Consider the following 11,338-nt stretch of genomic DNA (forward strand, 5'->3'; position numbering starts at 1 on the left):
TCGGGTTCTACAAGCAAGTCTGCTGTTCTCTCCACTGATGGTGAAGATGAGAACGAGGGAGCCGATTACCCCAGACAGACCTTGATAGGCTGTGCTTTGGCCCTGTCTCTCTCCACACTGGCACCTTCAAGAACAAGTCAAACCTCTATCCAGACAAGAAAAAATAAAACTCACCAGGTCCTGGAGACCTAAGTTAAAAAAAGAAAAAAGGAAAGAAATGAAATTCTTTTGCATGCTGCTACAGCCTTTAAAGTATTGAAGTAATTGGAGAATCGCCAATGTAGCCAGAGAGAAAGAGACTGCAGTTTTTCATGGCGCCATGCAGTTGGCCGTGTGATTAGTGCCTGGGGTCTCCATTTAGCAGAAACGCAGTGACAGTGATACATGCTTATGAATCTGCTTTAGCAGTAGGGGAGGTAAATGGAGGACTGTGAGGCTTCTACCTCTTAATTCTTGTATCCTGTGTGGCATATATGAATTCTCAAACACTATCTGAATGAATTTTCTATCCTTAGAAAGGCAGATTTAGCCTCTCGAGTTGTTTTAGTCTCCAGGAGGTGGCTGGTCTCTCTTATTTAATTGTGAGTTATTGGGGCCAGTCTAGGGGGAATTCCTTCATTTTTTATTCCCTCTCTCCATCTGAGAACGGTAGTTGGGAGTCCACGGGAACTAAAAAATAGATTGCTCGGAACCAAAATAAATGGGAAAATCATGATTTGAAAAGAAGCTTTGGGGAAGCAATGAATCATTTTCTACCAACTAATAGAAGAAAATGGTGTGACCACCAATAAACACTTGAATGGTTATTTCCAGGAGCAGGAAGTACTTAGGGGTTGTGACAATTTCCAGTCTTTCATGTGTCCTGGTACTGCCGATTTGGAAGGCAAAATATATTCAAATGTATGTATTCTGTTGGAAGTGGGCAGCTTTGAAAATTTAGATTCTCGTCACTGTCATAAGTTCTTGGTACTCTCACCTCCCAATAAGCAGGCTCTATTTCAGTCACATACCTGATCTCTGGGGGATTTTATATCTCAGCCACCAGGAGCTGTGGAAGGAAGGATTAGTGCTTTTCTCAAGCAAATTGGTTCCTTGATGTCTTTTGATTCTCACTCCTTCCCTCCATCCATGCCTGCTCCTGCTGCTTTGCACCCTTTTACAGATCAGAATACTCTGGAATTGGTAGTCTTAGGTAGTAGTAAAGGTGGATAAAGAAGGACAGGTGAATTGGGAGCCTTTCTTACAACCTTGATTGGGGTTGGTTTGTTTTAAAGTTTCCTTCTCTTCACTGAAATCCCACACTGGAGCTTAGATTTATAATGTGGCATGGGGGGCTCCTGTCGCTCAGTGGTTAGGGCGCCAGCCACATGCGTTGGGGCTGGTGGTTGGAACCTAGCCTGGGCCTGCTAAACCAAACAATAGCAACAAAAGATTATAATGTGACATAGACTCATATGTATGTGTTGTGTTTTTTAAGCTTCCCTTGAGAGACTAAATAGTAATGGAGAGAACTAATTAACAAGGTCCCAGTGTCTCTTGCAGCACAACAGCTAAACTTGTCTGCTTCTTTCTATGTGCCGCTTTGTAGGGGTCAGCTCAGTAGATGGCATCCTTCTCCATTACAGGTGATACAGTAATACCTGCAGAGAAATGACACGTTGGTCTCTTGTTTGCAAGACTTTTCCCCATCAGTCCCAGGTTAGACCCTGTCCAGCCATGCAGAAGTGTTGGCTTTGTGTGCTACAACAGTGGACATAACGAATAATTTACCAAGTGGATGGAAGATGCCTTAAGTGAATTAATTCCAAATAACCAGCATGGATTGGTTAATAGCTAGGCAGTGAGCATTTAAAGAAAGATGCCCAAGGGGCTGTGCGAGGTAGCTCATGCCTATAATCCTAGCACTCTGGGAGGCCGAGACAGGTAGATTGCCCGAGCTTATGAGTTTGAGACCAGCCTGAGCCAGAGTGAGACCTCATCTCTAAAACTAGCCTAGGATTGTGGCAGGCACCTGTAGTCTCAGCTACTTGGGAGACTGAGGCAAGAGAATTGCTTGAGCACAAGAGTCTGAGGTTGCTGTGGGCTGTGATGCCACGGCAGTGTACCAAGGGCAAGAAAGTGAATCTCTGACTCAATAAATAAAGAAAAAAAAAATAAGAGAGATACCCAAAGGTGAAAGCCCTTCTCCCCCAAATCTGTTGATAGTGGATAATAAAAAGCTAGGGTTTGGCCTCCTCATATCTACTCTTCTTCCAAAGAGTGGTATCCAAAAAAGCTGGTTTTCCCACTCCCCTACCCTGCCACCACTGTTAAAATAGAAACAGAGATTGATTTATGTCCTGCTGCTGAATACATGCAAAATTTATCCAAAAATATCTTCTATGACAATTATTTGTAATCTGTAGGCTTAGTACTGAGGAGATGTCTTGAGATATAAAATATCATCCTTTGGGTTGTGGGTTTTTTGCTTTCTCTAAATAGTTCTGATCTTTAAAGTTCAAAAAAGAAAAATGGAATTATGCTCTAAATGATCTAATGAGAGGTACCAGTCCGGAAAAATCATCTTGACATTGCTAAACTCCCTTGATAAGGCTGTGTATGAATTCCTTGGAATTGCCCGACATGGCTCCCTTTAGAGAGTAAGGGCACGTCCTCCTGGGAGAATTGGAGGATCTCTGAAGGGGCAGACCCCTGAACCAGTTTTGATAGGAGACCCTGTGGCTTCCTGGTCCTTTGGGAGGCAGCTGTGAATGACAACTAAGTGGGCTGGCGTGACCACTAGAAACGAAACCTGAGCTGACGTCCACGGCTGCAGTAAGCACGGAAGATGTAAGACTAAAATAAAGCTTAAGAATCCGGGAATCCTGTGCGGAGCACCGTCGCGGCAGGAGGGCAGCATCTCTGTTCTGCTCCTTGGAACGTCTGCCAACAGCGACACCACGTGACAGCAAGAAACAAATGCAGCAGGAAACGAGGCGGTTCCGCGCGCTGACACCTGAACTTCATGAACCCGCTGGGGCTGCGCGGAGTCCCTGGCCTTCAGGACAATTCCAGAAGTGAAGACGAGCTCAACGACAGGAGATTCTGCACTTCTTCTAATTGCTCAGGTGGGTGGACAAAAATTATCCAGAAAAGTAAAACAGAGATGGCTGTACGTGTACCGCGAGTTTGTGAAAATTTTTTATTAGCTGTCACCCCAAGTAGCACCATTACCTAGTTTCCTATTGTCATCATAACAAATTACCACGACGTCAGTGACTCAGGCAACACGAATTTAATATCTTACAACTCAGTAGGCCAGGACTGACGCGGGCTCCCCAGGCTAAAATAGAGACGCGGGTGAGGCTCTATTCCATTTCCTTGCTCATTCAAGTTTTGGCAGAATCCAGTTCCTTGTGGTGTAGACTAAGATCTCCGTACGTTCCTGGCTGTCAGCTGAGAGCTGTTCCAGGAGTCTAGCGGCCACCCACATTTTTTGGCGCGTGGCTCCCATCTTCTCTCTTCAAAGTCAGCCACGGTGTATGAAATGAAATCCTCCTCACATAGACCTTTCTGACCTCTTCGCTCCCCCACCCTTTCCATGTTTGAAGATTAATGTGATTATTCTCCCAGGTAAACCAGGATAATTTCTCCATCTCAAGGTTCTTAACCTTGATCACACCTGCAAAGTCCCTTTTGTCATGTCATGTAATATTCACCCGGGATTTGGATGCAGACATTTGGAGGGGCCCATTATTCTGCCTACCATAGATATTTCAAGGTTTTTTAAAAAATATTTAAATAGTCCTTTCAGAAAAAACTCCAATTAACATGTTTTAAAAAAAGATTTATGCAGATACCATACTTTCAAAGAGAAGAGGAAATGTTTTATATTTTTATTCTTTATTTTTAAAAATATAGTCTTCGTTGGAGGAGGTGGAAGAACGGGACCCCTTGCACGATGTTGGTGGGAATGTAAATGAGTAGCCGTTATGGAAAACAGTCTGGAGGCTTCTCAAGAAATTAAAAATAGGACTACCATGTGATCCAACAATCCCACTACTGGGTGTATATCCAAAGAATATGCAATTAGTGTGTGTAAGAGACATCCGCACTGTCATGTTCATTGCAGCATTTTTCACAATAGCCAAGATACCGAAACAACCCACGTGTCCATAAATGAGTGGGTGAAGGAAGTGTGGTACTGTGCCCAAGGGGGTAGACACCGTTCAGCCTTTAAAAAGAAGGAAATCCTGCCATGTTGGACATCATGGGTGGTAAGTGAAATAAGCCAAGCACAGAAAGACAAAGACCACATGATCTCACTTAGTAGATGTGGAATCTTAACCTGCCAGACTCATGCAAGTAGAGTAGATGGTGGTTATTAGGGGCAGAGGCTTGGGGAGATGTTGATCAGTGGATACAAGGTTCCACTTAGGAGCAGTAAGTTCAAGAGATCCATTGTACAACGTGGTGACTGTTGCTAATAATGTAGTGGGTAGTTAATACCGTAGTGTTTTCTTGAAAATTATTGAGAGTAGATTTTAAGGGGTCTCAACACAAAGAAGTGAAGTAATCCACGATGTGTATGTATTTCAAAATGACGTGTTGTACGTGCTACATAAAGACAAGTTTTTGTCAGTTAAAAAATTTCAAAAACATGAGAGAAGTTAAATATATATACAGGGTGTTCCAAAAGTCACCGTACCTAGGGCTAATGGGAAACTGTAGCTAAACATACTTTTATTATATATTCCTTGTGTTGGCACTTTATTTTCCTCTGTGCATGACAAACTTTGGGGACAGCCTGTGTAAGTTGTTATAATACCTTGGCTTTCCTACCAGAAAAAAAGCCCAACTGTATCCTTGAGAATAGCATTTACCCAATCATCACTAACATTTATTTCAGTGTGGCTTCTCAATCAGCCCGATTTCAATCAGCTCCTGAAGTAGTTTGCAAAAGCTTGTATGTATGCTTACTTTTATCAGGGTGAAGGTCCAGAGCTGGATCAGTTACTCAAAGTACTCAGTAAAAGACCCTCTCCTGGGGGCCTACGAAAGTACTTATTTGCAAATAAATTTTGCTTCCAGGCACCACAAATGTTTATGCTACCACGTTTATGCCTCTTGTTCCTTAAGGCTGGGTGGTATAGTGGAAAGAGCGTAGGCTTTGGGTCTCCCAAGTCTGACCAAAACTAAAACTGGCAAAATGGTGATGGCATTTATCAAAATAAGAAATAGTGCAGGATAGCAAGTTTGGCAGAGAGCCACCAAGATGAGAGTAATTCAGGACGTGCTGAATTTGATGAACCTTCAAGATATCCAAAACATCAAGGGGGAAGGAAGGTCATTTGAGCTGAGGGACCCTGAAAAAAAGAGAAAGAAAAATGTCAATTTTTGCAAATAAAGTGCAAACTCAAAATGAAAAATAGCTCTATTTTTCACACTAGCCAGAGATGTTTGCCCATGCCTGGATGTATCTTGAAAGCATTATGCTGAGAGCTGCCAAGCACCAGACCCCATCAGCATGGAGGGGGAAGGAGGCTGATGACACGCTCACAAAGGGACTTTCCTGGTGGTGGAAATGTTCTCTATCTTGAATACATGGCGATTTGTCAAAACGGGAACAGTACGTTTTAAAACAGATGATTTTAATTGAATGTAAATTATACCTAACAGCTTAAAAAATATGTAAGTCTACAAGCATATTAGGTATTAATATGGATGGGAAGGGATGGGATGCAAAGAAGAGAAAGCCAGGAAAAAAAGTAAAACTACTCTGTTTAAAAATAGTACATATGATCCCATTTATGCATTTATGAAAATTCTATGTGTATAAAAAACTTTTGCCAGCTCTCCAGTACTGCAGTATTCCAATCCAATACTTACATGCTTGCCATGTTCAAATTCAGGGGCTGAGCAGAAGATGGAAGCCAGATGCTAATGTTTTATGGAAGAGTGGAGGAGGGGGAAGTGGGGCAGTGAGTTTAGCAAACTAACCAATTCTTGCTTAAACTGCATGGTTAACCTTCGGAGCAGCAATGAAGGGTAGGCGTGTCTAACTACTGCAACCAGTCTCAGTATTTTCAAAACGGTTGAGTCCCAACATGTTCATTTCAGCCGGTCGTGTTTCTGGGGGAAATTCATATTCAACAGCCACAGCTTTTGGGGCACAGGGTAACATTAGTCCTTCTGGAAGGAGCCAATTTTGACATGGGATGATTGTGCCTTAAAGACAACGCATATGAGCAAACAAGCCACAAGTCCTGTGGTTACAGAGATTCCAACTTTGACAGAAATCAGTCAGGGTTTCCCATGAGTATACAATTGTTCACACTAAAGCAGAGATAATGTTGTCCAACTTGTTTTATGAGTTATCCTAAGTCCAGAGGACGTAGCACAAAACAAACACTAAATTAGTGATAGCTACATTCTCTTTCTTTGCCTGGAATGGACTCTGGAACATACTATGCAATCACAAAGTAGTTGCTGGATAGACAAATGAATAGGCTCGAGTGGATGAATAAATAAACCTATAAACAAGGGCGGTGCCTGTGGCTCAAAAGGGTAGGGCGACGGCTCCATATGCCAGAGGTGGCAGGTTCAAACCCAGTCCCGGCCAAAACAACAACAAAAAAAACCTATGAACAAATAGTCAATTGCAGTGAATTCTTTTTCCTGAGCTCAAATAAAGCCGCCTCCATTCCAAACCACATGCACATTTTTCTCACTTCTTAGTTTTAGGGCCAGCCTCTTTGAATCTTGGCTCTGTTTGTACCTTTGGGCAATTTACCCAAACTCCTTACTCAGCTAACTCAACTATAAAATGATGCTGACGGTTTCAATAGGAACTAAAAGAGTTAATACAAAAATATCTTTGACTTGCAGAGTAAGCCTCTGACAAATATTAGTAATTGTTAAAATACCACATACTACATTTTACAAATTACTTACTTATGTAGCCACAGACTGTCAAGTTCTATGAAAGCAAGAACTTACGTGTATTTTGTTTACTGCCTAAAATTGTGCCCTGCAATCAGGCATTCAATAAATAGTTGAACAAATACCTACCCACCCCTAAACAATAAAAGTGCCACAATTTCTTACACATCTTCAAAATCAAGTCCAGACCCTTGTACACAATAGGTGTTCAACAGATGTCTGTTGATTGACAGAATGAATGGAGATAATTGGACAGACAGTGATTCAGAAAACTGACAGTACTAGTTCACGGAGGCAAAAAGATTTAGCAATATTCCAGTTTATAAACTTTTTATTTAAAAAATAAAATTATAAACAAAATACAGAAAAATATTGACACCTGTATGTAACAAGAAAATGATTTTTAATCTTGAGGGCAGTCTGTTGTCCTGGGAGAACAAAATCATGAGTTTTATAAAGAAACTGTACTGTGCCGGAGGAAGATAGTATGGAAGGTTCATTTACAATGGGCATTTGGCATTGACAGAAAGAGCATTTCCATGTATACATTCAACATTTTGCAGCATATTTACATTCAAGTTACATTTTCAAACTCTATGCCAAATACAGTCTAAGTCACCATCAAAAATCCCTAAGATTACTAAAATTCTGTTTACTTAGTAGTGTAATTTTATGAAAAAATAATTTTTTGTTCCTACCAGATCAGTTGTATTTTTACTATTTCAACACAGTTCACTGACATTTTCTTTCCAGTTGAAGCCAACCCTCTTCTAGACAAATTCAATACTAACTCAAATGTAGCCTGTTTAATTTTTTTCCTCCCTCCTTAGAGATCTTAAAACTTTCAATCAAAGGACACCGGCTATGATAAATCCCTTTTTCTTTTATGTACTTGCATGTAGTATGCATGAGAGTTGCAGAATTGTAACTTCTTTTCAAATGACGGCTGAAGCACTTTTCCCTTCCAGTTGTTACTGAATTCCCCATCAAAATAAAACACATTAAGAAACCCACACAGTAATTTTCTAAAAATGTTTCTCCATTTTCCCTATACATTTCTCAAATCAGGCTGCTTACTAATTAACAACTTGTGAATTTCCTGCTTAGTTTTTATAAATTAAGCTAGGGTAGCTATCCTACTTTCCTGATAATCTTCCCATTTCATCTTTATGATTTTATTAAAATCAACATAAATTATAAACAGCTTCCATCTTTGCTATAGTTCTCTTAGGTATTTATCTCAACTTACTGAAGGGTTAAGATTCCAAGGGTCTGTCTCTCTGGACAAGGCAAACCAAGTGTCAAGTGTCAAGATTAGAGGATTCTCAGGCCTCCAAGAGACTCCAGACACATCAAATCTACTCGATTCTTAATTATCTTAAATTAAGTTCAATGTTAAGTCTACAAAGGTAATTAATGACAAAACAATGGAAACAGATGAATCTCGTTTGGTTGAGCTCTTTCTAATTGTCTTTAGGTTGTCACTTCTCCTTCAGTACATGATGGCTGCAAGTTGGCAGTAGGCTGCTGAGTTGATACCACTTCTAAGTCAGATTCACGAACAAAGACCACCGCATCACCACTTACGTTTATAAGACACTGTGCCTGTAAGAACAACAAACAGGCACAGTTCAGTCACACTCAACAACATGCTCTTCTTTACACAAGGGAGAGTGTTGGCTGTATAGCCCCAAAAGCCCCAAAAGCACTCCTACCAAAGCACTTATAACATGAGGATAAAGACAGACAACCCAAAAGAGAAAACAAGAAAGGGGTAAGAGGCAGCTCACGGAAAAGGAAACTCAAAAAGCCTATCTGAAAAAAATATTTTTATATGTTCATATGAAAAAATATTCAAGCCCACTATCAGAGATATACAAATTAAAATGGCAATGAGAAATCATTTCATGTATATTGGGGACAAAAATGTTAAGAGTTGGATATTACCCAGAGTTGGCAAAAACATGGGACAAGAGCACGCACTTAACACTGCTGGGGAAGTGCAACCACTTTGGAAAGCAATTTGGAAATATCCCCTAAAGCAGAAAAAGAACACGCTCTGTAATCCACCACCGATTATACACACACAACGCCAAAAAATGTGATCACGTTGTAAAGGAAAAAACTGTATTAAAATTGTAATAGTCAATATATACCGATAAAAAAAGATGAGTATGAGGTCACACTGGGGCACCTCTTCTAACAGCAGAAGTCCAAAGTGACTGAGTATTACAATTTTAACAGTGCCTTTTCCTTTCTGACAGTGTGTGCACATTTCTTTGGCACACTGTGTATGTGTGCACATATTCCCCAGAGAATCTTGGACATGTGCATACGAGGATTAATATGGACTTCTCACTGCAGCATGTTTACAACAGCAAAATACTGGCAACGATGTGACTATCCATCGAAAGGGAAATGAAAACAAATTGTGCAATATTCATGTCTGAAATACTATACGGAAATAAAAATAAATGACCTAATGCTCTATCAATAAGGAAAAATCTCCTATGTGTCATGATAAATTAATAAAAATAATTTGCAAAAAGATATGCAAAATATGAAACCATTTATTGTAATTATATAAATTTTAAAGGTTTGCAAACTAATCTCAATAGAGAACTTTGCCAGGATCTATGCAAAGTACTGCTTTGACCTACAAGTCTGTTTCAAATTTTCCCTACAGATCTACTGGTGCTAATTGGCTATGTCTCACCACTTTGTTTTTGTAGCACAAATATTGACTGGAAACAAACTAAATGTCCATCCGTGGGGAACTAGCTGAAGTTCTGACTGATCCACACCATGCAGTGTTACATAGTTGTAATAAACAGTGAGGATAATCTTAACACCCCAAAATGAAACAACTGCCAAGAAAAACTAAAACTAAGTGAAAGAGTAATTTGAGGAACAGCGTGAACAATTATACTATCACATATTAAAAGGGGGATAAACGAATATGTGTATATTTTCTTATGTATATCTAAAATCTCTGTTACATACTCTGGAGTATTACATTTCTAGAAGTTATGTTAAAAAAATGAATAATTTTAGTTGCATGTGGGGGAGAAAACTGATTAGCTGGAACACAGGATAGGGACAGACTTTTCCATTTACACTCCTTGAATTTTGAACCATGCACTACTTATTAAAAACATTTTAAGTATAAAGTAAAACTGTAATTACTTATATAACAGCACATATAGGAATGATAACAAAATAGGACAGTTCACTCAGTGGGGAGAAAACACAGGTCCACAGGGGCTTCCACCGTATTTCCAATATTTTATTTCTTAAGCTGAGTGTTAGGGATAAGAGTGTTTATTAAGCAATTCTCTATACATGTTTTCTGTATGTGCAAGATCTCAAATAAAAGTGGGGAAAAGCTAAAGGTACAGCACAGCACCTGCTAGAGGCACCCGTCCGTGCTGATCAGTAACTGGGCAGACAGAGAGGGGGCTGGTGGTGGAAAGGCCCAGAGCATTTGGAACCAAAGCAATCTAGGTATAGCCTAGCTTTTCCATTTATAGCCTCATACCAAGCACTTGAGGTCTCTAAGCCTCCGTTTTTCACCTACAAAACAGAGTTAACAGCAACACAAAGATCTGGACGTGAAAACAAGGCACAGGGCATGTGGAAAATGAAACAAATACACAAAGAACAGGGTATCTGTTAGGAGTGCTGGGAAGCAAGACGGGAGTCTGAAAAGGCAGGGTGACCCTCCTCCTGAAAGTGTGTGTGGAACATCTTGGGTGACAGATTAAGAAGCATGAGTTTTACCCGGTAAGAAGTCATTAAAGACTTTTAAGCATTTAAAGGCAGTAACAGCTTTTACAGTACTTACCACCAGGCACTAAGCACATTATGTATTTTAACCCTAATTCCCAGTTTTTATCCCAAATGTTACATATGAGGAAACTGAGGCACAAAAATAAGTTCTGTTCTGGATAAACTGATTTTGAGATACTTGTCAAGAAGCTGATTAGGCTAACTAGTGACCAAATTATATAAATCTAATACCAGGAAAAAATTCAAAACTACAAATCTCAATCTCAAATACGAAATAATGGAACAAAAAAGAGTCTTTTAAACAGAACTGGAAAAAAATCCTATTATGTTAATAAAATTATTACAAAGATGTGTCCAGTTGAATAGGTTAATGTCAAGATCTACCAGCTGCATTCTCTGTCATCAGATTATATCAAACTGTTTGCAGCAAATAATCCGATTAGGATGCACTTTGTCTGGTTTCTACTCTAAATCGACTTTCAAATTATCTGTTGAGGTAGTTCTCAGCATCTCCTGGTTTTCCTACTAATGAAGCACAATATGCCCCTGAGTAACAAAAATGTCCATTAGAAAAGGCTGAAAAGGATTTAGTAAATAAAATGTCCTTCTGATGAAATTTATTAAATCT

General features: G+C 39.8%; 1 protein-coding gene across 5 annotated transcripts in view; it reads right to left on the reverse strand.

The window, feature by feature from the left end:
* Positions 1-7,240: 7,240 nt before the first annotated feature.
* C2CD5 (C2 calcium dependent domain containing 5) overlaps positions 7,241-11,338 on the reverse strand; it is a 92,391-nt gene continuing 88,293 nt past the window's right edge. For 3 of the 5 annotated variants that reach the window (XM_012806789.1, XM_003792455.3, XM_023514696.1), the window contains one exon: positions 7,241-8,526. In XM_012806789.1, coding sequence (XP_012662243.1) covers positions 8,395-8,526 — 132 coding nt within the window. In that variant the 3' untranslated portion in view covers positions 7,241-8,394. The remainder of the gene's footprint in view (positions 8,527-11,338) is intronic. The other 2 variants (XM_023514698.1, XM_023514697.1) reach the window with 1 other exon arrangement.

This window comes from Otolemur garnettii, unplaced genomic scaffold, assembly GCF_000181295.1.
Source record: "Otolemur garnettii isolate 467f Iridium unplaced genomic scaffold, OtoGar3 scaffold00057, whole genome shotgun sequence".
NCBI lineage: Eukaryota > Metazoa > Chordata > Mammalia > Primates > Galagidae > Otolemur > Otolemur garnettii.